Consider the following 27,113-nt stretch of genomic DNA (forward strand, 5'->3'; position numbering starts at 1 on the left):
TTTTGTGCAGCAGTCAGGAATTTTACACACACACACACACACACACACACACACACACACACACACACACACCTTCTCAGAAATGGGTTTCACCATTAGCTTCTCGCTTTCCCCCAAAAGGTTTTGATTTGGTTGCAACAGCCTGTCATGCCAAGCCTTTGGCACCTTAAGTTGAAATGGCTGAATCCAAAGTTGGTTCTCTTTGGAGGAGACCCACTGAAATTGATGGACATGACTATTCAGTGGAATTTAGTTGTATGAAAGACATATATATGTGTGTGTTTGTACACACACACACACACACACACACACAATTTTTAAAACAACAACCACTCTACAGGTGATAATAATAATAATAATAATTATAATTATAATATAATTTATTATTTATACCCCGCCCATCTGGCTCGGTTTCTCCAGCCACTCTGGGCGGCTTCCAACAGAATATTAAAATATCATAGTATATTCAACATTAAAAGCTTCCCTTTTTCCACACACCCAGGAGGAAAGCATATTTCTAACATGATGCTACGACACATGAGCGCACCATCAGAAAACAATTCAGCACTTTTCTTCTTTCAAGCTATTATTTGTTTATCTTTAACCATAGCCAGCTGCCATATCCAAGGTCGAACTCTTTGTTCACCTAATCCTGGAAGCAGCATTGACTATGCACTCTGACTTGCAGCAGGTCTCCAAGGTCTGGGGTGGGCAGGGTTTTCCACCTGTTGCTCCTGGGTCCTTCCTGCTGCAGATGATGGGAACTGCAAAGCAGGTGCCCTACTACTCAACTACCTTATGGACACAGAGAGCTGCCCTACACCAGCTCAGGCTGTTTGTCTGCCCACCCCAGCACCCTCTATCCTGTGGACTGACACCAGCTCCCAGCATGGTTGATGGTCCGGGATGATGAGTGATGTAGCCCAGAAGCATCTGGCTGCCACTAGTGTGCACTGCAGCTGGTAGGGGAGAAGATAAGGCCAACAAACAGTAAGTGGTACCACATCCAATAGCTGGAGGAGCCAACTAATTTTGGTTTTGTTCCCATTCTCCCTGCTGTGTTCTACAAGGAGCAACTCTGAGGAGGAAGCTGGCAGGCAGGGCTACCCCCTCAGCTGAATAATGACAAGGATGTAAATAAGAAAGCAGGTGGCTGACAACAGACTGAGGTTGATGGAGAAGTACCTTGTTCAGCCTAATGGACCAGTCTCTGCCATCTTGGCATCCTCCAAGAGGCAGCTGTTTTGCAAGGACCTAGACCAGGGAGCCTTCTCCGTGTCCTTTCATGACAGGATATAAACTCTGGAGCTTCTGCGTGCAAAGCAACTGCTCTCCTGTTGGCTTATTGCAACCAGTCAAGCTTTCTTGTACAAACGCACACCTCAAGTGCATTTGCACATCCTGAGCAGCAAAACTCCACATACCCGTTTTAGGTACATAAACAGAAATTTCATGTTCACCTGCCGGTTCCCAGCTTGCAAAGCACCCCACTTTCTTCCCTCCCACTCTTGCTGGCTCTTTTCAGTCTAGCATTTCAATAAGCTGCAAACATTGGCTGCCACTCTCCACCCCCCCCCCGAAGTTTCTTAGCAACTAGCAAAACAATTCAACATTTCCAGCCAGACTCCGGTAAAAAAAAACAGAACGTGCCTTTCACAGGGATCTCCCTGTGGCTGGAGGTGTGAGGCTGGCCATGGGGGGGCGGGGAGCGCATACACACTGCGATTTCTCTTAATGGCATGACTTGTGGGGGGTGGGGTGGATATCCCAGCGATGCAAGATGGAAAGAACACTGACCTTGAGCGAATTAACAGGGGAGATTCCTAATGATCCCAGACGCACAGCCCAAGCAAGACATGGGTGTGTGTATTACACACACCAGCGCCACCACAACAGCAACACGCACGACTGACAAACCAGCCAGAGGGATCAAATTCTGAAAAGCGCACAGCACTGCATTGTTCCATTGTTACTTGTCTGCAAGCACATAGTCACTGAGCTGCAAAAGGGACTTAGCAGCCAGCCGAGGGTTTGTACCCTACTACTGAATCCCTGACGAGAACGACAGAGACCATGAGCAACATAATGAAAATATCTGTCCTGCTTCCTCGTTCTGCCGGGTGGTACCCAATGAATGAAAACAATAAAAACAAGAATTGCAGCGTGCTCTCCCTGGCTGCATTAAGCGGTTGCGCGCGCGTGTGTGTGTGTGTGGCGGCGTGTCCTTTCCCCAGAAGCCCTGCCCCAACAAAAGATCCGTACGTACCTCTCAGCGCTGGGGTGCAGGGGGACAAGAAAGGGGGGTCGAGGAAGACGAGGGCTCTTTCTCGCCAGAAGCCTGCCCCTGCATGGGATATCCAGCTATTTTTACCACTCTATATACACGGCTGCCAGGCGCGTGGCATGCTGGGAGGAGGGGGGGGGACACTCTCGCTGCCTGACACGGTTGGCGACGGAGGACACCCGATGCCCGGAGACCTGAGCTGCATAGAAATGCTATGGGGATCATGGGGGGGGGGGGCAATAGCTGTCAACCTTCCCCTTTTTTGCAGGAAATTCCCTTATTCCAGCGCCGTTTCCCGCTGCTATCCCGGATTGTTAGATATCCCATAGACTGTCCCCGGGACAGGTGAGGCTGCTGGTCCCTTATTTTCGAGGCTGCTGATCCCTTATTTTCAAATCTGAAAGTTGACAGCTAGGGGGGGCACACAAAAAGAGTGGCAAGGAAACCGCAAGAAGGTGCAGGAGAAGGAAAGGGAGAAGCGAAGCTCTCCCTGACTTTTCTATGCCATCACAATGACAAGAAAGGTATGGGGGGAGGACCTTTATCAAATTAATGTGTTATTATATTTATCTGGGTTTCTGGGGTGTGTTTTTTTCTTTAAAAAAAGAATGCTGTCTGAGACCCTTTTCACTGGAGATGCTGGATCTTTATTTACACTTCGATTTGTTTGGTTTTATTGATAATCTTTATAACTATGTTATGGGTAAGGGAGCCTTTTTTGCTACCTGTCCCGACCTCCGTGGGCTGACTTTGACAGGTGAGTGGAACATCCCACCTGTCAGTTGCCTGATGCCATTATGATGTCAGGTAACTGACAGGTGGCTTTCCAACTGCCAAGTCATGTGTGTAAAACTTCATACAACTGGGTAAAAGAGTGTAGAAATGGGTTTATCTTAGTGAAAAGTAGCTTGCAAAAAAAAAAGGATTATATTAGGATTAGGCGCATGAAAAATGTATGGTTTGCAAAACTGTGATCAGAAATCTTTATCTTAGGAGAAATTAGCACCAAAATGCTAATGAGGAAAGCTCTTTTTCAAACAAACGAACAACAGAAACCTATGTGGAGAACTGGAATTAAGATTGGAAAAATGAGAAACCAGAATTGACAGATTCTCCCATCCAACCCAGAAACCAAAATGGACAGATTTGTCCTTCCAAACTACATTATGCAGATGCAGGGGGTGGGGCTAAGAGGAGTGAGGGATAGTGGAAAGTAAAGGAATGTCAATGAAGGAGTGAAGGGCACGTGGCCTGGCTGCTTCTGGGAAGACACTGTTGGTGGTGGAGGAAGAAGAGCCACATCTCAGTAGCAGGACACCTGCTTTGTATACAGAAGGGCCCTGGTTTAATCCCCAGCATCTCCTGTTTGGAGTGGGGGCTGGAAATCTCACACACCGGAGCTAGCAAAGAGAGCCACTGTTGATCAGCACACAATGTCCTGGGCTAGACATATCATGGGTCAGAGGTAGAGCCCCTGCGTGGCATGCAATATTTGTTGTTTTTCCCAGTTGTGAGCCCAGAGTAGCAAAGGTAGGAAGGGATGGAGGAAGATGGATCTGTCTCTGGGACCCTGGGAAGATGCCAGTCTGGGTAAAGGCTGTCTGAACAAATGAACTCCTCAAAGGCAGCTTCTTATACTACTAGTGCAGGGATGGCGAACCTATGGCCTTCCAGATATTGTTGGACTCCACCTCCTACTGGTCCCAGCCAGCATGACCAATGGTCAGGGGCAATGGGAGCTGCAGTCCAGGGGGCCACAAGTCTCCCAAAGCTGCCCCACACAGTTTGTAAACTAGGACTCTCCAAATGAGGTTGAAATCAATTTCCATCAGCCCCATACACCTTTGCCAGGGGTCAGATGATGAAAGATGGAAACCATTATGAGGGGAAGGGCTGTAGCTCAGTGGTAGGAGTTTACCCTTTGCATGGTGAAGGTCAGGGGTTCAAATACTGACATTTGCAGGTGAGGCTGGGGGTAAAACTCAGAAAGCTGCTGCCATCAGAGCAGGTAGTATGAGGCTAAATGGACCAATGGGTGCAATGTAGGCAGCCATATGTGTTCATAGGAGCTGGGTCTTATGGAAGAGCATAATAAATCGGGTCCCCACACAAAAAGGATCAGGGAAATGTTTCAAGAAGCAATAGGGCAAAGGCACCAATCACCAGGCAACATTTCACCAAGGTCCTCATCCTCGGCACCTCCCGGTGGGACTGGGAACATACCCCCATCTGAAACCCTGGAAAACTGTGAACTAGATGGGCTAATGGGTTAACCCCTGCTCAAAATGGATGAATGGCTAACTTAGGCAAATTAAATGGGTCTACTCTGAGTAGGACTAACACTGGATACAACTCCCCTCCCTGCTCCACAGGGGCATTTGAAGGCCCATCTTGCCCTGAGGGGAGAAGCAGCAGTAACAGCTTTTTCTAAACAAGCATGTTGCCTTTCCCATTTTTTTGAAACTCATCCCCCACCTCCCAAAAATAAGAGTAATCTTGTGTAAATCACTTTGTCAAGGTCCACCTGAAAAGTGGTATATAAATCCTGCAAGCAAGCAAACCGAGCAAAATAAAATAAAAGCAGCCTCCGGTTGCATCCAGTACTTTACTTTCTGCTTAATGGACAGGGGTTAACTGTCAGCCAGTAGTTGACCAATGCCAGTTTTTGACCTCCTGGGCATCTGACTCTGCTGTTTTCCCGTTGTGAAGTCCCGCTTCCCACCCCTTCCCGTTCCTGTTTTTGACCCAGAAAAGAGGAAGTGGGGCTCCAATCCAGCCTCAGCTCTGGAAGCAAGTTGGGAGGCTTTCTGCCAAGAGGCCAGACCTATGACATGCCACGGCTGCAACCTTACCTGCCCCCAGTTCTGTTCTTCCTTCGGAGAGTCTTGGCTGGGGCTAAACAGATTGTCCAACGACGCCAGCAGCGGAGACTCTGAATCAAGAGACAGAAAACAAAAGATGCCTGGAAGGTTCCATGTGGTGGCGGGTGGCAGGGGGAGTAACACAACACACCAGGATGCTGACAGAATCCTCCCAGGTGGTAAAAGCAAGTCTCGGTCTCAGCTGCCATCGTTTTGGGATACTGGAAAGCAGAAAGCTACATGGGGCTTTGTAGAGCTAGTCCTTGAAATTTGTCCACCATTGTCCCCAGGCAACCTGAAGCTTCACATGAGAAGAGCCCCGTTGGATCAGGCCAACGGTTCTGTTGGTTCATCATCCTGATTCCAAATGGCCAACCCAATTCCTCTGGGTAAGACCGCAAGCAGGGCACAGGAGCACAGCAGCGCCACCCCGTTGCCATTCCCAGCAATGGGCATCCAGAGTGGACACTGTATAGGACCAGGAAAATATCTAAACTCTGCAGCTGGAGTAAAATTAGGCAAACATTTATACTAGACGCCCTACTCACTGCAAAGCAACTCACAAGTGCATGGGCAGTAGCCAAGGGGGTGGGTGGTTGCCCCCCCCCAATCAATACAAATCAGTACAAATCTGAGGTTCTGCCCCCCCCCCAAAAAAAATACTGGCTATGCCCATGTACAAGTGTGGCATCAGCCGAGGACCTGGGAGGTAAAAGGTAAAGGGACCCCGGACCATTAGGTCCAGTCATGACCGACTCTGGGGTTGCGGTGCTCATCTCGCTTTATTGGCCGGGGGTAGCCGGCGTACAGCTTCCGAGTCATGTGGCCAGCATGACTAAGCTGCTTCTGGTGAACCAGAGCAGCGCATGGAAACGCTGTTTACCTTCCCGCTGGAATGGTACCTATTTATCTACTTGCACTGCGTGCTTTCGAACTGCTAAGTGGGCAGGAGCAGGGACCGAGCAACAGGAGCTCACCGCCGATCTTCTGATCAGCAAGTCCTTCTGATCGGATAAACCGACCTTCTGATCGGTTAAACCACAGAGCCACCCACATCCCAGGACCTGGGAGACCAGGGTTCAAATCCCTCACTTGGTCATGAAGCTCATTGGGTGAACTTGGGCCAGTCACTGCCCCTCAGCCTAATCTACCTCACCAGGTTATTGTTGGGATGAGATTATAAGTTAGGGTCAATCTCCTCTCATCTCTTACCCTCCTGCAGGTTCTCTGATGGTGTTGTGTCCCCCACCCACACCAGAACTCAGGGACAAACTAGAGGTGATGAGAGGCATCTCTCTGTTAATTTCATGGGCATGACTGCCCTACCTATGTGCATGGAGGGGAGGCTGTTGAAGGCTACAGCTGAAGGCCACAGCTCTGCCTCTGCCCCTTCACGGCCTAGGACCCTCGTACCTACGAGACCGCCTCTCCCGTTATGCCCCACGGAGAGCCTCAAGGTCCATAAATAGCAACACCCTAGTGGTCCCGGGCCCTAAGGAAGTTAGATTAGCTTCAATCAGAGCCAGGGCCTTCTCAACGCTGGCTCCAGCCTGGTGGAACGCTCTGCCTCATGAGACCAGGGCCCTGCAGGATCTGATTTCTTTCCGCAGGGCCTGTAAGACAGAGTTGTTCCGCCTGGCCTTTGGCTTGGAGCCAATTTGATTCCCTCCCCCTCTTTCTTTTTCCTTTTTCCTTTCTCCTCCTGTGATGAGGCTGCATTTTAATATTTTAATGTTTCAATATTTTAATTGTTGTATTTTAGTCTTGTTTTTAAGTTGTATTCATTCAACTTGTTTTTATTATTACTTGTTAGCCGCTCTGAGCCCGGCCTTGGCTGGGGAGGGCGGGGTATAAATAAAAATTATTATTATTATTATTATTATTATTATTATTATTATTATTACTACTACTACTATTATTACAGGTGGAGGCAGCAATGCTCCCAAGCACCAACTGCTGGAAGCAGCAAGAGGGGAGACTTGCTCTTGTGGCCGGATCCTGTTTGCAGGCTTCCCATTGAGGCATCTGCTTGGCCACTGTGAGAAGAGGATGTTGGGCTAGATGGGCCACTGGCCTCATCCTGCGGGCTCTTAAGGTGTAACTCTTTCTCCTATCACTTTTCTCTATTGCCCCTGGCACTTTTCACCTACTTTCCCTGTTTTATTCCTTTGCGTTCTGATACGGGAAGGGAGGCTTTTTCACCCTTTACTCTTCCAATATAAAAAATTAGGCCCGTCTCTTCTTGCCTCCCCGTCACTCCCTATGCCTTCATCAATGAATGGGGGAGACACATGAGCAGCAAAGGTGCATTTTGGCTAATGGTCCCCTTTCACTTCAGTTTTGTTATTTCCTCTCCTGGCACTTGGGTTTGTGCACTTACTCTCCCATTGAAAATTCAGCTTTCCAGCAGAATCCGAGACCAGGGAGAAGAGTCAGTGAAAGAAGACTGGAAGAAATTCAAAGACTACTTACAGAAACATTGTAAAATTAATGAATGTTAGAAGGATGTTGGATAGAAACTAAGCGGTTTCCAGCTGTAATGTTTTAAGAGATATGGAAAAAAAAGAGGTTTCACAAATGGGTAAAAGTTTAATGGTAAGGATTTGCTGAACTAACAAATCGAACTGGAATACAAAGAAGGGAGGTATGAGGAGGTCCGAGGAAATAAGTGTATGGAAGTTATGTTATTGAAAATTAATGTGTGTTTTTAACTGTTTTTTATTTTGTATGTTTATTTTTCTTTTTTCTTGTTATATCTTGAAAACTTTTAATAAATATCTTTAAAAAAAAGAAAATTCAGCTTTCCAAATTGTAGCCACAGGTTTACGATTGTTGCCTTCCTTGCCATCAGAACATTTTGTAGAATTGTGGGCTCCTGCTGCCAGGACTGAGGCATAGAGAGGTGGCGTCCAGGTCCAGATCCAAGCTGAGCAACCACCAGATTCACCAAGTCCCAAACTGGGAGTCTTTTCAATCCTCCCAGTCCTGGGCAACTAATAACCAGCCAGGGTGAGTGTGTGACTCCAGACTCTGAGTTATACCTCACTGTCTGGGATGAGGCTCCAAGCCACCATAATAATTGCTCCCCAGACACAACAGGTACACAGAGAGCCAAGGATTGCCAGTTCTAGTCCTGGCTCCTCTTCAAAGCACCTCTTCCACCTGGGAGTATCGGGGGGGGGGGGGGAGGGAGCCCTGAATAGAAGGAAGCTCTGCCCCCTAAGGCAACCATGCAATCACAGGCTTGACTCGAGCTTTTTTTTTTTTTTGCAGAGTGCTGTTCTCCTTACCTTTCAGACCCCCACCCTGATGCAAACAGGTGCCCCCCTGCTCTCACCTGGAAACTCCATCCTTTCCAGGTGCAGCCGCTGCTGAACATAGGAGCCAATGTCTTCAAAAATCTCCTCCTCCTCTCTGTCTGCAGCAAACTGGAAAGAGAAAGCAGGGGGAGGGAGGTGCTGTTAAAACTTTCTCAGGCTGGTTACAAAGGAGAAGCGCAGGGCCTGCTGTGTTCATTTTGAGAGGCCCCCATCATGATGAAGCGAGGTGTGCCTTAAGGGATAAGACCAAAGATACCATATTTTTCCATATATAAGACTAGGTTTTTTTCCTTTAAAATAATGTCAAAAATTAGGGAGCGTTTTATGCACAGATACATCCCCTCCTTTTCCTAAATCTGAGTCCCCCAAAACAGGGGGCGTCTTATACATGGGGGTGTCTTATAGATGGAAAAATATGGTATGTCTAGGCCAGCTGCTTCTGACAGGTCATAGATGTGTGATGCCACCCTTGATCGCAGGGGCTGCCCACCAATGGAGTTGGACTACATCTCCCATCATCCCTGTCTATTGGCCATGGTGGCAGAGGTGGATGGGAGTCCAATAACATCTAGAGGGCTGCAGATTTGCCTATCTGTGATCTAAGAAGATACCTTCCCTGCTGTCTCGAGGAAATGCCTCTTCCAAGCACAGACATTCATCCATTTCTTGCACACAGTAGGAATTGCTGCTTCTTAGATCTGTAGCCTGTTTCTGCTTCTCTCCTCACTCTTCCCCCCATCCTACTCTCCCTCTTTCTCTGTGGGTGTTCACAGGTTACCCTAGAGAGTTTAATAGTCTATATCAGTGTTTCCCAACCGGTGTTCCGCGGCACACTAGTGTGCCGTGAGACATCGGCTGGTGTGCCGTGGGAGGGAGGCGGGCGAGTCGGGCGGTGAGAGGCGGCGGCGGCAAGGATCCGCGTCGAGCCGGGGGCGGCTCCGCGGTGGTGGTGCCGAGCGGCGGGGCAGCGCGTGCAAAAGGAAGGAGCGCGAGACAGCGGAGGAGGAGGAGGCCGGCATGTCCGGGCAGCAGCAGCAACAACAGCAGCAGCAACTCCCGCCGCCGCCCCCTCCTCCGCCCGCTATCGCCACCACCACCACAACAGCCGCCGCCGCCTCAGCTGCCCTCGCTCTGCTGCCTCCTCCCACCCCCAAAGCTTGGAGGTTCCCCGGCAAGGGGGAGGGGAAAAACTTTCACTTTTGTGCGTCCCTCCCGGCGTGACGCTGTGCGCTGACGTCACGGGGCGGGGCTTTAATGGTGGTGTGCCGCGAGATTTTTTTTCAGTAAACAGGTGTGCCGTTGCCCAAAAAAGTTTGGGAAACACTGGTCTATATCCCTATGTAAGCAATAGCTAAACTGTACAAATCATAACGTGTGAAAAAGTCTCCTCTCAGTTTCTCATTTTTCCAACCTTAAGTTCAGCTCTCCCTGTTTTCACATCAGTTTGCAATGGTTTTGAAAAACAAGGCCCCATGAAAATTTGTCAGCTTTTTAGTGCAGCCTTTTAGACATCAGCCTTTGCCTTGCATTGGTAATGGACTGGATGAGAGTCAACAGACTGACACACAATTCAGATAAGAATTGAGGCACTGTTAATGGGTGGTTCCCTAGACCGGATGGCTGGGGGATCGCCTGCTCTGGATGGGGTTACACTGCCTCTGAAGGAATGGGTACTCCCAGATCCTTTGCTGTCAGGTGGCCTCAGGGTGCAGAGTGCCTCCCATCAGCTTCGACTGGTGACCCAGCTACGCCCCCATCTGGACAGGAATAGCCTAACTACTGTCATCTTTGCTCTGGTAACCTCTAGGCTAGATGACTGCAATGTGTTGTATGTAGGGCTGCATATGAAGATGGTTCAGAAACTTCAGCAGCCAAGTTGTCCACCAGGACAAGATGTTTTGGGCGTATAATGCCAATCCTGGCCTGACTGCACTCACTGCCACTTAGTTTCCAGCCCAATTCAAAGTGCTGGTTTTGACCTATAAAGCATTAAATGGCTCAGGGTCTCAATTACCTCAAGGACCGCCTCTCTTCATAGGAACCTACCCAGACCCTGAGATCACCTTCTGAGGCCCTTCTTTGTGTGCCTCCTCCATGAGAGGTCCAGAGGGTGGCAACATAAGAAGGGGCCTTTTCTGCAGTCTGTGGAATGCTCTGCTCAGCAAAGTTTGGCTAGCACCTTCATTACATATCTTTATGTGCCAGGTAAGAATGTTTCTCTATAACCAGGCATTCGACCAATTCCATGGCCTCTAAAATGTGTTTTTGGGGGGAATGAATGTTTTGGGCTTGTTTTTATTTTATTATGTATTTTGTGTTCTTGTTTTGTATTTTTATGTTGTGACCTTTGGATGAAGGATAGTATACAAATGTAATGAATATTTTTTTGGGTATGCTATTTTCTCTAATAAAACATTTCTGCAAAGAAATTTCCCCTTGTATAGTGGATTTTGTACATTATTTTCATCAATATATGCATTTTATGCATGCTTTATACTAGTATATGTATTTTTGTATGCATTACTTGGCTGGAGGAAGTTCATTGAAAAATTCAGAAAAGTGCAACTTTTGAAGGATGTCTGTGCTGCAGTTTGCGTGCTGCATTAGAAAGTGTGAGTTGCTTCAGCTCGCCTTCAAATGCCAACTGAAATTAATTCCTGCTCTGTCTCCAGTCCTGATGAAAGCCAATTCTCTTTCCCAACACCTTAGAGCATCCCAACCAACTCAGTTCAGGAAGGTCCTTACCCGGACAATGGTTCCCTTTTCTTGGTAATACTTCACTATCAGTGGCACATTCTGCTTGAATGTCTCCAGCCTGCGCCCAATGGCATGGGGGTTATCGTCCAGGCGTCCCTGCTCCTGGGCACGCTTCTCTAGCCTCTGCCGGAGCTTCTGGCTGGGGCAGGCCAGGAAGACGACAAGATCTGGGGAGCCGATCTGCAAGAGAAGGGAGACAAGTGTCAGGCTTTAAACATGGCGGCCATCCTCTCACCCTCTTTGCTGCCCAGGGTATGTCTGGAGCACTACAAATTGCCACTGGTTTCATCCTTGTTCCCAGTGTTTCCCTTCTCTTCGTTTTCTTCTCTATGTTCCTCCACTTTGGTCCATCTAGCTCAGTATCGTTTGCAATGACTGGCAGTGGCTTTCCCAGAGTTTCTTTCACTCTGCCTGGTTTCTCTCCTACCTGCTCCTCAAACGTTAACACCTGGCCAATGTCTCGGGGAAAGCCATCCACCACGAAGCCTTTCGCATCTGGCTGCTTTATAAATTGTTGCTTCAGCTCCTCAATTGTTGTTTCCTGAAAGGCAAAGAGAGGCATCACTGGGAAGGCTGAGGCTCTCAGCTCCTTGCTTGTGGGCTAAGCAAGATGAACAGGAAAATAACAAAAAGTGAGCACCTTTTTAAAACAGTGGAGTTGCCAAGTTTCTGTAAGCCCTGGCTGGGAAAAGATGAATCTCGGTGACTGCCAGTGTTCCAGTCAATTACACACTGAGCATCATAGGCTAAAGTTTTTAATCTGAGCCAGAAAAGAATGCAAATCTGTCTTCTCACCTCCAAAGCCCTTCCTTCTCCCTCATCCACTCATTTCCTTTCCTGCTGCTGCTCCAGCAATTGCAATGGGAGGGAGATAAATTCTACCCCCAAAAAATCCTCTTTCTCACAAGAGGTGGTAAAGGGGAAAGACACTGTATTCCCTTCCACCCTTCCAAGCAAGTTTAATTATTATTATCTTTAGAGACAGTCAAGCCTACTTGTGCCAGCTCATGACTGCAGGTGCCTGGGACCATGCATCGCCACTGGGGGCATGCCCTACATCATCACACCCCCGGTGTGCCAACGTCACTCATGCACGTAGCGTATGGGTATGGCGATGTAGCGCACACACGCCGGGGGCGTGATGATGTAGTGTGCCCAAGCCCCGCAGCATGCACATGTGGCCACGCCACACTTTGTGGAAGTCATGGCACCCAGGGCCCTGGGACTTGGTGCCTATGGCCAAACCTATGCCAAAAATGGACTTAGACATTTTGGTCCACCATCTTGGTTCAAAATGGTGGCTGGCATCTAAACATCGAGGAAGACTGCTGCCCCCCAGCTCAGGAATCCCCGTGCCAAGTTGGTGATTGATATCTCAAGAACAGACGGAGAACCAGATGGACAAAGCACTTTCCAAAACTTATAGAAGATCCATCCTAATTTGCTTGTGGAAAGCTTACACTGAGTCTAGACTATGTCTGGTCTTGACTTCAGTGTTAGTTCTGATTTGTGATTTGTGGGGCAATTATACAGTGATGAGCATTCATCCTGATCTGCTTGCGGTGAGTTTGTATGTCTTCCTGTTAGTCAGCTGCTTATCCTATACATTTCAGTGACTTGAATCCACCTCTGAAAGTCTTGAAACAACATTGGTTGCTAAAATTCTGAAAGCCAACCATTCTTACCGGTGGGGCCAGCTCCCCATTGGCGATGATCTTGGCGATCAGCTCCCACTTCCTGTCGCTGTTGGCATGATGAATCATCTGCTTGCGCAGGATCTCACCAACAGAGATGCAGGTGAATCCAAAATGGGAGGCCATCCTATTGCTCTGAGTTCCCTTCCCACTCCCAGGGCCCCCTGCAATCCAAAAAGACAGCTGAACAATGCATGTAGAGCAAGGAGTAGAAAACCTTTTCAGGTGCTGTAACCATAAACAATAACAACCAAAACACATCACAAAGTACACAACCAAATGGAACCATATCCACATAATATCTAAAAATAAATATACAGAAAGTAAAATCAGTAACAGCAGCAAAAACAAAACAAAAACATATCCCCCTAAGCAATAACCCAGACCACGAGCCTGTTCAGCAACCGCAGCTTTTGCAGCTGGAGTCAGTCAGGGCCAAAATGACCCCCTCCCCCCAGGCCAGGTGGAAAAAGGCCTAAAAGGCAGGTCTTCCAGGGCAGCCAAGAAATTGATCAAGTGCACCAAAATAACCACAAATGGCTCTAAGCTTTAGAACAGACTTCCCCAACTCTGGGTCCTTATTTGTTGTTGGACTATAACTTCCAACACTCCTGATCACTAGCAATGCTGGCTGAGGAGGGTGGGGTACGTGGTGCAACAACATCTGGAGATCCAACATTGGAGAAGGCTGCTCTGGAGAAATAATAATAATGATAATAATAATATTTATTATTTATACCCCACCCATCTGACTGAGTTTCCCAAGCCACTCTGGGCGGCTCCCAATCAAATATTAAAAACACAATACAGCATTAAACATTAAACATTAAAAACTTTCCTGAACAGGGCTGCCTTCAGATGTCTTCTTAAAGTAGGATAGTTGCTTATTTCCTTGACATCTGCTGGGAGGACGTTCCACAGGGCAGGCACCATTACTGAGAAGGCCCTCTGCCTAGTTCCCTGTAACCTCACTTCTCGCAGTGAGGGAACTGCCAAAAGGCCCTTGGAGATGGAGCTGAGTGTTTGGGCTGAATGATGGGGGTGGAGACACTCCTTCAGGTATACAGGACCGAGGCCGTTTAGGGCTTTAAAGGTCAGCACCAACACTTTGAATTGTGCTTGGAAACTTACTGGGAGCCAATGCAGGTCTCTCAGACTGGTGTTATATGGTCCTGGCGGCCACTCCCAATCACCAGTCTAGCTACCACATTCTGGATTATTTGTAGTTTCCAAGTCACCTTCAAAGGTAGCCCCACACAGAGCGCATGGCAGTAGTCCAAGTGGGAGATGCATGCACCACTCTGGCAAGACAGTCCGCGGGCAGGTTGGGTCTCAGCCTACGTACCAGATGGAGCTGATAAACAACTGCCCTAGACACAGAATTGACCTGCGCCTCCATCAACAGCTGCAAGTCCAAAATGACTCCCAGGCTGCTCACATGGTCCTTCAGGGGCACAGTTACCCCATTCAGGACCAGGGAGTCCTCCACACCAGTCTGCCCCCTGTCCCCCAAGAACAGTATTTCTGTCTTGTCAGGATTTAACCTCAATCTGTTAGACACCCTTCGTCCTCTAACCGCCTCCAGACACTCACACAGGACCTTCACTGCCCTCACTGGTTCCGATTTAAAAGAGAGGTAGAGCTGGGCATCATCTGCATATTGATGACTGTTCCCACCATACACGCACACACACATATATACACACTCCTCTCCTTGTACCCTGTGGTGGTACAGTCCATTAGGGACACGGGTGGCACTGTGGTCTAAACCACTGAGCCTCTTGGGCTTGCCAATCAGAAGGTCGGCGGTTCAAATCTACTTGACAGTGGTGAACTCCCATTGCTCTGTCCCACTTTCTGCCAATGTAGCAGTTCAAAAAAACACCAGTGCAAGTAGATAAAAGAATTTACCCAAGTCTCCAAGCAAGCATTTGCCCCTCTTCCCACCGAAGAACCATTCCTCCTCATCCCAGTTAACTTCTCACCTATTACAAATATGATCTTAGGACGAGGTTGACCAGGGACAAATACATCATATTCTTGGATCAGGCCAGTGAATTCTGTCATATCTGAGTCACTCTCAATGGAGAACTGGCTTTCAATGGGTGGTAGGTGCTGGTACTGGTTGTATGGTGCCAAGCCTAGTCCTGCAAGGATAAAAATAAATCGGAATGTCATTGCAAATTACAGGGGTTGCCACCATGGAATCCATGGGTTCGATGGTGTCCTTGAGGTGCCTTTCCCAGGTGCCCATGGAGCCTCTGAATTCTACCCCCAGCCACTGTTGAAGTTGGATGAAGTTGCAAGAGATGCTCTTTTCCACTTCCTCCAACTTTATACGAAAAGGGCCACAACTCAGTGGTAGAACACACGCTTTGCATACAAAGTCCCAGGTTCAGTCCCCACTGGCATTTCCAGGTAGGGTTGAGAAAGATCTCCTCTGAGATCCTGGAGAGCCACTGCCCATCAGTGCATACTAAATGGACCATTGGTCCAACTCTGTATAAGGCAGCTTCCTGTGTTCCTGTTTAAGGCTCAGATACGGTAAATCCTATTGGATCAGACTTTTAGCTAGATGCTTTAGAGAAGCAAAGAGAGATTGAGAGAGAGAAAGCACTCTTGCACTTCCTTCCTTCCCCTTCAGTTGGAGGATCCAGGGAAAGGGGAGAGAAACACCAATTCAAGGTGGCACCCACAGCACTCATCAAAAATTCAAATGTGCCCACAGATTTAAAAAGGTTGGTGACTTCTGACCTAAGCTCTTAAACATGCCATTCAATGAGGGGACATCCAAACCTGTGCAGAAGAAGGTTTTCTTGCCTTGCCCACTGCTGCCATCGCTGTGCATGGCCCGTCGTTCCTGAGTGATGAATGTATCCCATTGCACCATCTTGGGTCCACCCAGCTCCCGGACTTTCTGCAAGCAGTGCTCCAGATAACTGACCGGGTCTTCTGGTCGGTAGTACATGAGGCCCGTTAACATGCTCTGTGGAGAAGCAGAAGTGGGGGAGGAAAGCACCGGTTAAAATTATCCGTATTTCAGAAGGTGTCAGGGAGTACATGGCCAAGTCTCAATGCTCTTCCCAGATCTATGTTTTGACCTCACCAGCTCCAAGTCATAGCAGAAGGTTATGGCATAGGGGCTAGTAGCACTAGCTGCCCAGTCACTCCCACATCACATTCACCTGGCTCAAGCAGCTGAAGCAAACGAGAAAGTCACAATTACAACTCACTCTGTTTAGAACGCACAAAACCCCTGGTCTAAAACAGCAGCACTGGTTGCTAATTCATTTCCAGGCCCAGTTCAAGGTGCTCACATAAGTTTGTTTTATTTTTTAAAAGATATTTATTGAGATTTTCAAAAAAGTTACCAAATAAAAAAGAGAAGAAAAAAAAGAAAAAATACAAAGTAAAAATAGTTAAAAACAATTCAGTCTTTCCATCACATATTTTCATTTGCTTATTTCCCGGACCTCCTCACGTCTCCCTTTTCTGTATTCCAATTCAAATTTTTAGTTCAGCAAATCCCTCCCCTCTTCAATCATCTTAATCTTCAATTTTAAAATATTATAACATTAAGTTTTTACCTGTTAATAACCATTTTCTCGTACTCTCTTATAACATTACAGCTAGAGACCACTTAGTTTCTATCCAACATCATTCTAACATTCATTAATTTTACAATAGTTCTGAAGATAGTCTTTAAATTTCTTCCAATCTTCTTCCACCGACTCTTCTCCCTGGTCTCGGATTCTGCCAGTCATTTCCGCCAGTTCCATGTACTCCATCACCTTCATCTGCCATTCTTCCAGGGTGGGTAGATCTTGTGTCTTCCAATACTTTGCAATGAGTATTCTTGCTGCTGTTGTGGCATACATAAAAAAAGTTCTATCCTTCTTTGGCACCAATTGACCGACCATGCCCAGTAGAAAGGCCTCTGGTTTCTTCAAGAAGGTATATTTAAATACCTTTTTCAATTCATTATATATCGTCTCCCAGAAAGCCTTAATCCTTGGGCACGTCCACCAAAGGTGAAAGAATGTACCTTCAGTTCCTTTACATTTCCAACATTTATTATCGGGCAGATGATAGATTTTTGCAAGCTTGACTGGTGTCATGTACCACCTGTATATCATTTTCATAATATTCTCTCTTAGGGCATTACATGCCGTAAATTTCATACCTGTGGTCCACAACTGTTCCCAGTCAGCAAACATAATGTTATGTCCAACATCTTGTGCCCATTTAATCATAGCAGATTTGACCGTTTCATCCTGAGTGCTCACATAAGTTTAAAGCCCTAAATGACTTAGTCCCCACAACCTAAACTTCCTCCCAGGAAGTCGACTTACCCACCCATTTGTCATTAGGGTCTAGGGCAGGTCACAATATAAAAAGACAATATTCCTCTTGTCCTAGGTAAAGTGGTGTGTCTTAAGTATTTTATTCTTATTCTTATTATATAACCTGCTCATCTGACTGGGTTGCCACTCTGGACGGCTTCCAGCATGCATAAAGACATGGTAAAATGTTAAACCTTAAAAAGCATCTGATGAAAGATAACAATGAAGATACCAGGTGCACCTCTTTGGGGAGGGGATTCCACAGGGGTCAGCAAACATTTTCAGCAGGGGGCTGGTCCACTGTTCCTCAGACATTATGGGGGCCCAGACTATATACTGGGGGGGGGGGGAACTAAACAAATTCCTATGCCCCACAAATAACCCAGAGGTGCATTTTAAATAAAAGCACACATTCTACTCATGTAAAAACACGCTGATTCCTGGACCATCCACGGGCCGGATTTAGAAGGATATTAGGCTGGATCCAGCCCCGGGCCTTAGTCTGCCAACACATGATATAAAAACATAATAAAATAAAAACATAATAAAACTACCTGATACAGGGCTGCCTTCAGATGTCTTCTAAAAGTTGTGTAGTTTTTATCTCCTTGACATCTGATGGGAGGGTGTTCTACAGAGAGGGTGCCACTACTGAGAAGGCCCTCTGTCTGGTTCCCTGTAACTTTGCTTCTCACAGTGAAGAAACCACCAGAGGACCCTCTGAGGAGGACCTCAGTGTCCAGGCTGAGTGATGGGGGTGGAGGCGCTCCTTCAGGTATATTGGGCCGAGGCCGTTTAGGGCTTTAAAGCTCAGCACCAACACTGTGGTGCCAAATGTAATCTTGTTACATTGATCAGTTTCTGGTAGGGCTAACCTTTATGTAGCACTCAGAAATCAAACATTAACAGTAATAACACTCAGAAGCTGGGTGTGTGGGTGAGGAAGCAAGAGCATTACATTCTCCCTGGATGTTTTGCAACAGATTTGAGTTCCAAAAGAGAAGCCCCACTGTAAAACTGCTGAAATTGGGTTGGGAATCATTTGCAAATGTGACACCAACAGATTTTGGCTCAATAGAAACTGGAAACTCGGGGGGGGGGGGGCAAAAACAGGAGAATAGATTATTTTGAGGTCTGTTATCTCTAGGAGCAACTTGTTGTTGTTTAGTCATTTAGTCGTGTCCGACTCTTCATGACCCCATGGACCAGAGCACGCCAGGCACTCCTGTCTTCCACTGCCTCCCGCAGTTTGGTCAGACTCATGTTTGTAGCTTCGAGAACACTGTCCAACCATCTAGTCTTCTGTTGTCCCCTTCTCCCTGTGCTCTCAATCTTTCCCAACATCAGGGTCTTTTCCAGGGAGTCTTCTCTTCTCATGAGGTGGCCAAAGTATTGGAGCCTCAGCTTCACGATCTGTCCTTCCAGTGAGCACTCAGGGCTGATTTCCTGAAGAATGGATACATTTGATCTTCTTGCAGTCCATGGGACTCTCAAGAGTCTCCTCCAGCACCAGAATTCAAAAGCATCAATTCTTCAGCGATCAGCCTTCTTTATGGTCCAGCTCTCACTTCCATACATCACTACTGGGAAGACAATGGCTTTAACTATACGGACCTTTGTTGGCAAGGTGATGTCTCTGCTTTTTAAGACGCTGTCTAGGTTTGCCATTGCCTTTCTCCCAAGGAGCAGGCATCTTTTAATTTCATGGCTGCTGTCACCAGGAGCAACTAGTTTTCTACAGAAAACTGTCAGCTTGTTTGGATGTTCATGAGCACCAGGGACAGAGACTTCTCTGAGCCCAGATGTGGCCCTCCAGAGGACTCTGAGTGGCTCTCAGAACTCTCCCCAGGCCACCCTTCTCATTGGCGCTCTCCTCAAGTGCTTTTGTCCGGCTGGAAATTGTCCTTGAATTGTGGTAATGCCTCTAGGCTTTTCTGGGTGGAGAGAGGTGTGTGCAGAAACCTCTGAGCTGGTAGCTCAGTTGGCAGAACCTGAGACGCACAATCTCAGGGTTGTGGGTTTGAGCCCCACGCTGGGCAAAAGATCCCTGCATTGCAGGGGGCTGGACTAGATGGCCCTCATAGTCTCTTCCAACTCTACAATTCTATGATTCTAACTTTAGCGTAGCTGGAATGGAGGCTCTGCCATAAGGGTCACCTCCATTGCTCCTCCCACTTGTGCCTCTGACCCCACCGTGAGCTCAGAATGGTGTCCATCAGGGCATCGAACCTGGTGCCCTCCAGATGCTGCAGGTTTCCAGCTCCCACCATTCCTGACCTCTGGCCATAGTAGCTGGGGCTGACGGGAGCTGGAGTCCAACCACACTCAGAGAGCACCATGCTGATGTTCCCTTCCACGCAACCTTCCAAAGGCCACATGCCAGTAGGGGGCAAAAGTGGGAAGGACAATGTTTTCTGATGCTCTTTAATTAGATGTATTCTGCATTGCATTGCAACAACGGATAAAGCCCTAAACGGCCTCGGTCCAGTATATCTGAAGGAGCATCTCCACCCCCACCATTCAGCCTGGACACTGAGGGCCTTCTGGCAGTTCCCTCACTGTGAGAAGTGAGGTTGCAGAGAACCAGGCAGAGGGCCTTCTCAGTAGTGGCACCCGCCCTGTGGAACTCCCTCCCATCAGATGTCAAAGAGAACAACAGCTACCAGACTTTTAGACGACATCTGAAGGCAGCCCTGTTTAGGGAAGACTTTAATGTTTGATGCATTACTGTATTTTAATATTTTGTTGAAAGCTGCCCAGAGTGGCTGGGGAAGCCCAGCCGGATGGGCAGGGTAATAATAATAATAATAATAATAATAATAATAATAATAATTACTATTATTACTATTATTATTATTATTACTATTAGTTGTGGAGGTTCTGATTCTTTGAAATGAACTGTAGTGAGTTGCAACTGGTCATTCAAAAAAACTTTTTTTTTAAAAAAAATCAAGGCTGTAGATTTATGATTCCAAAACATGTGTGCAGGTAGGAATAGTGGACAATTGCATATACATTTGTAAACAAACTGACCTAATGCGCATGTTCCAAATGAACAGGGCAATCCAACACACCCGTAGCGTCCCCCCTTCCAGCTGTGCCAGCTAAGCAGGCCTCCCACCAGCTGCTACTGATGGGGTGAGGGCACAGTGAGTGCAGAGTTCCCCTTCTGCATGCCAAACAGGCAGGATTCTCACCAGCAGTGGCCAGTGGAAGCCCCCAAGGGGATCCATCGGATCCTGAGTTGGCCCCACCATTGTTGTGTGACGGCGCTGGGCCTGATCAAGACCCGGTCCCTGTGCTTCCCCACTTCTGCCACAGCCACCATGTGTCTGCAGATGTGGCAGCAGCCCTGCCACTCCATGAAGTCATACAAATCTGTGGATGGAGTTTGGGTTGCAGCCTAATTCACAGATTGAAGAGTATACTTATCCTTTGGATTTCCCACTTCTCCAGATTTTGCAATACTGATTTCAGCTCCAAAAAAGGGGGGGAGGTACCAAGATACCCCCCCCTTTTTAAGGATAAAGTACATTTAGAAATGCATGTGCTGGAATATAAATAAATAAATAACTGGCACAGTCTAGGTCCATGCCTATTGTGTTTTTTCTCTGCTGTGGCTGTCTTGATAACCCTATACTGTATCAGCACTGGATTTAGGGAGATGTGGGTGGTTCTCCTGCACAGGGTGTGAAGCTGAGGGGGCACAAAATGATGGTGATACTACTATTAGAAATAATAATAATAATAATAATAATACCTCTATTTATATGGGTACCTACCAAGGATGTTCAGTAAAAAAGCAACAGTACCAAAAGAAATTATTGGGGGGGGGAGGAAATATTTTTTTTGGGGGGTGCCAAATTTTGTCCCTGCTCAGGGCGCTGTATTACCAAAGCCTCTACTATATCTGATGTTTATCATCTTGAACCAACTTGAAATTAAAACTACGCCTTATGATAAAATATTTTTTGTTATTATTATTTTATTGCATTTATGTCCCATGTTTTCTCCAATAGGCTCAAGGTGGTATACATGGTGCTCCCCCTCCTCGTTTAAACCTTACAGCAACCCTTTGAGGTAGGTTAGGTTGAAAGGCAGTGACTTGCCCATGATTGTACCCATTGAGCTTCATGGCCAAGTGGGGGTTCAAACCCTGGTCTCTCCCAGGTCCTAGTGTGACACCCTTAACCACTGTCCCACATTAAATGTATTTAACATGCATTTAACTACATTTTGCAACCCATAATTAATGACGGAAGTTGCATTTAAGTACATGTTCCGAGCCATATTGAAATATGAATGTATGTAGCTTATTTAAATGACACAGATTAATTAATGTGGAAACAAGAATGGAGCCAAAAACTTACGGTTCCTTTTGCTGTTTTACCCCTGCAGGGGTGGGTGGGAATGTGGTGCTCTACAGAAAAAAGGTTCCTCACCCCTGCCTCAGAATAAAATAGTCCTGCCCCTCACTTTGTATGCCGTGGTAAGAGGTGTGTCTGGGACAGCGGAATCCAGGGCTTAGCCATGGAGACAGTTACTGTGTTGGGATGCTACAATGGTGTAAGCACACCTTGAATTACTACAGAGCAATGGAAAGGGGGATACATAATCATATCATCCACTATAACAGGGGCATGGGGGGAGGGACCTGAGGTCCAGGGGCCAAAGTCTTTTTGTTTGACCCTTGAGATATTCCCCATGCCTCTCCCCAGCTGTACTCATGACTGCTCCCTCTTTAGGTGTTGTTGAATGCTTGCCTGGATGTATGGCAGAGCAGGGTGCTGTGAGCAGGGGCGTAGCTAGCTGCTCTAGCACCCAGAGTGGCAGGGGTGGGGCGATCTGCCCATGGGGGGGGCAGGGCGGTGATCTGTGCACAGGGGCATGGTGGTGATCTGCCCGGGGGGGAGGCGCAGCGGCGATCCGTTTAGGGGGCATGGTGGCAATCCATTCGGGGGGCTGCCACGGCAATCCGCACATGGGGACGTGGCGGTGATCCGCCCACAGAGTCTGCCTGGCAGATGCAAGCCCCACGCTGCCGTTTTGGGCACCATGGGGGCCCGAGCCTCTGTGTCACTCCCAGGAGAGATGTGTGGCTCGGGCGTGCTGCAGGTCAGGCCTTGCAGTAAGTGCCCCCAATGGTGTGGCATTTTGTCACCCCCTTGGGCATGACACCCGGGGTGGGCCACACACCCCACACCCCTTCCTATGCCCCCCTGGCTGTGAGAGGCTGTGAAAAGTAGCCTACCAGACTAAGGTAATATTTACATTCCTTGCTCTGAATAAAAAAATTCCTTCCAGTAGCACCCTAAAGACCAACTAAGTTAGTTCTTGGTATGAGCTTTCGTGTGCAAGCACACTTCTTCAGATACATGCACACGAAAAGCTCATACCAAGAACTAACTTAGTTGGTCTTTAAGGTGCTACTGGAAGGAATTTTTTTATTTTGACTATGGCAGACCAACACGGCTACCTATCTGTAACTGATTCCTTACTCTGCCAACTCTCGTCTCTGGCCCTGCCACCACTGGCCTGTGCCCTCTACCCATCAGAAGAAGACAACAAGGTCCTCAGATTTTAAAAAAGTTCCCCATTGTTGTTGTTGTTGCTGTTGTTGTTGTTGTCATCCGTCTGTCTTGAGAGACAATGGAGTGTGTCTCCAAGTCAGTGGCGTAGCGTGGGTTGTCAGCACCCGGGGCAAGGCAAGTAATTTGCGCCCCCTAACCCGTGGATTTGCGCCCCCTAACCCATGGATTTGCCCTAACCCCAGATGTTGCGCCCGGTGCGGCCGGCCCCCCCTGCACCCCCCACGCTACGCCACTGCTCCAAGTGAAGTCAAGCCACCGTGTTGGCAGTGCTAAAGTGGCCTCCCTGGGCAGTGTGTCTGGACTTAGGCTGCCCAGTTGGCAAGACCTCCCTCTTGGCTTCACTGAGGTGGTTCAAAGGAAAGCAGAGCAATATGTTGGCACCAATCCTGCATTATAAAATCTGTTGCCCCAGGGTGTGAATTGGCTTGCAGCTTCACAAGGGGATTTGACACATTTGAAGAATGGGGTTTGTCAGTGGCTGCTAGCCACAGTAACCAAGACTGCAGTCCTATACCTGAGAGTAAGCCCCTTTGAAGTCAATAGGACTTTAGACAAAGGCTTTCCCCTGCCCTACCTGGAGATGCCAGGGGTTGAACTTTGGACCTCCTGCATGCAAAGCTAATGTCTTTCCCTATTAAATGCTATGGGGCACCAGCACTTGTGCAAGTCAACACATACAGTGGTACCTTGGGTTAAGTACTTAATTCATTCTGGAGGTCCATTCTTAACCTGAAACTGTTCTTAACCTGAAGCACCACTTTAGCTAACGGGGCCTCCTGCTGCTGTCGCGCCGCCGGAGCACGATTTCTGTTCTCATCCTGTAGCAAAGTTCTTAACCCGAGGTACTATTTCTGAGTTAGCGGAGTCTGTAACCTGAAGCGTATGTAACCTGAAGCGTATGTAATCCAAGGTACCACTGTATAAGAAAAGCATTCTGTAAGTTCTTCAGCTGTGCTTACACCCCTGGGAATTGTGTTTTGAATTGGAGCCTCACATTTCCTCTTTAATTACTGGCTCCGCGGGGACCTCCAATGATTGACTGTGACCAGGAGCCAAATGCAAAACCAGCCATATGGAGAAAGTTCCTCTCAACTTCGCTCTGGACGTTGATTTGTGTCTTGTTTATTAAAAACAGCTCCCTGGGTCTCACAATAATGGCAGCTTAACAGCTTGATCACGCAGGCTCCCTTTCAAGAGGGCAATAATTGAGTCAATTCATTTAGCAATCAATACAGGTTAATGCCAGCTAGGTTGCTAAGCTGTTGAGGCATCAAGCAGGCACATTTCTTCTCCATGCAAAGGTGGTCAAGAAACAAACACCTGAGGGCATAGGGGGCGGGGCATTATCCCTCACTCTCCTCTGCCAAAGGGAATTTTCCATGCTGCTCAATGATTTCTCAGAGGTGACTCATACTAGGTTCTCTTGACCCAGAAGCCATCTGTTGTAACCTCAAATGCATGGTGGAGCGTTAGCACTTGGCACATGCTTAGATACTTGCTTGTTCTTCATATTAATACTTGGGACACATCACTCCTGGGTCTTTTTATTTATTACATTTATATCCCCCACCCCCTCCCAGGACCTCAGGGTGGTTTACGTGGTTACCAACCTCCCCATTTTATTGTCACAACAACCTCCCTGTGGGGCATAGCTGTCAACGTTTCCCTTTCTCTAAGGGAAATTCCCTTATTCCGAATAGGACTCCTCGCAAGAAAAGGGGAAAGTTGACAGCTATTCTGTGGGGTAGGTAAATTAGGCTGAGAGGCTGTGTCTGGCAAAAAGTCACTCGGGAAGTTTCATGGCTGGCCAAGCAAAGATTTGAACTCTGCTTTCCCAGATATTAGCCCATTATAAAACAGGGGTGAAGGCTAACATGAGGCATAATTGCTCTGGACATACTTATGGGGCATCTTCCCACGCAATTTTTAACTCACCAGCGCGGACTTAATTTGGGGGCTATCATTTGTCAGGGTGTGGAAACAAACCTTCCTGAACACCTCCCTCAGCTGAAGCCCCCCGACAGGTCTGCCTTTTGTGGCCAGACTCCAGGCGACCCAGCCCTGGCGTCCAAATCAGCGGAGAACCGGGCGAGCTGCCCGCCCGCCTCCCTCCTGCCCCGACCACGAGGCAAAGGGGCGTTTTGTGCATGCTCAGAGGAGGAGGTGGCGGACGCGCTCTTCTTCAGCTGCGACCGCACACATGGCAAACAGGTGGCAAGGCTACCCCGGGAACGCTACCCCAAAGGAGACCAGCAGAGAAGGAGCGCACAGGCGATCCCAGTGGCTGGCTCACCTCAAAAAGCTGCGGGATCTCCCGGTGGGAGACGTAGTCGCGGGCGTCGGCTGTTTCGCTCATGGCGATGGCAGTGTCTCTGAGCTGGGCAGGCGCCGGCGACAAGCAACAGCCAACCTGTTCGTGGGTCCGTCCGTCCGTCCAGCCAGCCAGCCAGCCGCTGCCTCCCGCCTTCTTCCTCCTCCAACCGGGTCTACTTGCTGCGGCGATGGGCGGCCGCTCCTCCGCCCGGGGACTGCTGGAGGCAGGAGGCTGCGCAGCGCGCGCGCCGTCGAGCAGATGGCGCTGGAACAGCGCCTGGTCCTTGGTGGAATCCCCCGAGGGTGGGAGGGCAGACAGAGCGGGACGCGCCGGGGGGGGGGGGAGGCAAACTATTGCAGCGTCTAGGGAAGCCAGAGGCTAGGTGGGTGTGCTGCTGGTGCTGCTAAGAGAAGGCAAGGATGCGCGCATAGGCGTTTGGCTTCACCTGAATAGGCTGTGAGCTGGCCTGCTCTCGATGGCGTTACACTCCGTCTGAAGGAGCAGGTATGTCGCTTAGCGGTGGTACTCATGGACGTAACCATAGCAAACTGAGGTTCTGCCCCCCCGCCCCACACAACAAAAGGCCTGCCCCCTCCCAAAAAATCCTGGCTGTGCCCATGGTACTCCTGGATCTCAGGTGGCCTCAGCAACGTGGCCTGCTTTCCATCAGCTTCTGCAGGTGGCCCAGGTGCACGCTTACCTGGACAGGGATAGTCTACTTTCATCTATCTCTGGTAACTCCTAAATTAGATTACTGCAATGCTTTATGTAAGGCTGCCTCTGTTTTTGTTTTTTTATATATATAAATATTTTATTAAGTTTTCACAATAAAAGACAAAGAAAATACAAAATCACAAAAAACAATACAATACAAAAATACAAACATTAAACACATCAAAAGAAAAAGAAAAAAGAGATAAAAACACATATAATAACAAAAAACAAAAATTCCCTCTTTCTTAATTTCTCATCTTCAATTAGCTTATTTTCCCGACTTCCTCACGTCTCCCGTTCTTGTATCCCTTTTTAAAAATTAATTCAGCAAATTCATATCCTATTAATTTATCTGTTGTTTATCCAATCTTACATTTTGCTTTGTTGCTAAAGCTCCTGCGATTCATTTCAATGTCCTTAACATTCATAAATTTTACAGTATTTCTGCAAATAAATTTTAAATTTCTTCCAATCTTCCTCCACCGTCTTCTCTCCCTGGTCTCGGATTCTGCCAGTCATTTCCGTATGTAAGGCTGCCTCTGAAGATGGTTCGGAAACTTCAGCTGGAGCAGAACTCAGTGGCCGCTCGCCAGGGCAGAATGGCTCGAGAATATAACCCCGATGCTGGCCCAATTGTACTGACTGCTAATTGGTTCCCAGGCCCAACTCAAAGTGCTGGTATTGACCTATAAAGCCTTAAATGGCTCAAGACCGCAATACCTCCAGCACTGCCTCTCTCTATATGAACCAACTTGCAGCAGCGGAGTGTACGCTCTGCTGCTGGGAACGAGGAGCCAGGGGCCTGGTCGCACTCCCTCTCAAAAATGTGCCAGGGGTAGTGCCCCCCCCCACTACACCCCTGCCTACCTGGACCCTAAGATCATTCTCTGAAGCAGGGCCGTCTTTAGCAGATGCGGTGCCAGGGTACAAATATCTGCCCAGCGCCCCCAAATTACCATGGGTAGTGTTGGGGTGGCCGTAGCTGTGCACTGCCAGCCATCGGAGCAGGGGGCGGCACAACTCTCCCCCATGCCGCTGCGGGAGGCTTAGGAGTGAAGTTGCACCCCTCCCAAGCTTCCTCAGAAGGAGGGCGATCCCCGCAGAGGCTTGGGAGGGAAGCTGCACGCCCACCAGCCTTATGGTTGGTGGGGCGCAGCTGGTGGGTGCGCAGGGAAAGGGAAGGCCACCAGCAAAGCTGCGCTGCTGCTCCACTCGCTGAGGCGCCCCTGAGAGGC

The 27,113-nt window shown here is 48.2% G+C and overlaps 1 protein-coding gene across 2 annotated transcripts in view; it reads right to left on the reverse strand.

Annotated features, from left to right (window-relative positions):
* Positions 1-25,261, reverse strand: part of AK1 (adenylate kinase 1) — a 56,735-nt gene extending 31,474 nt beyond the window's left edge. The window contains exons 1-8 of one of the 2 annotated variants that reach the window (XM_081179771.1): positions 25,144-25,261; positions 15,713-15,902; positions 14,902-15,063; positions 12,908-13,080; positions 11,650-11,763; positions 11,211-11,402; positions 8,483-8,573; positions 5,137-5,216 (exon numbers count right to left, since the gene is read on the reverse strand). In XM_081179771.1, the coding sequence (XP_081035897.1) occupies positions 5,137-5,216; positions 8,483-8,573; positions 11,211-11,402; positions 11,650-11,763; positions 12,908-13,080; positions 14,902-15,063; positions 15,713-15,902; positions 25,144-25,206 (1,065 nt within the window). In that variant the 5' untranslated portion in view covers positions 25,207-25,261. Of the gene's footprint in view, positions 1-2,266; positions 2,407-5,136; positions 5,217-8,482; positions 8,574-11,210; positions 11,403-11,649; positions 11,764-12,907; positions 13,081-14,901; positions 15,064-15,712; positions 15,903-25,143 lie in introns of those variants that run through there. The other variant, XM_081179773.1, reaches the window with a different exon arrangement.
* Between the last annotated feature and the right edge of the window lie 1,852 nt (positions 25,262-27,113).

This window comes from Podarcis bocagei (assembly GCF_964188305.1).
Source record: "Podarcis bocagei genome assembly, chromosome: Z".
NCBI lineage: Eukaryota > Metazoa > Chordata > Lepidosauria > Squamata > Lacertidae > Podarcis > Podarcis bocagei.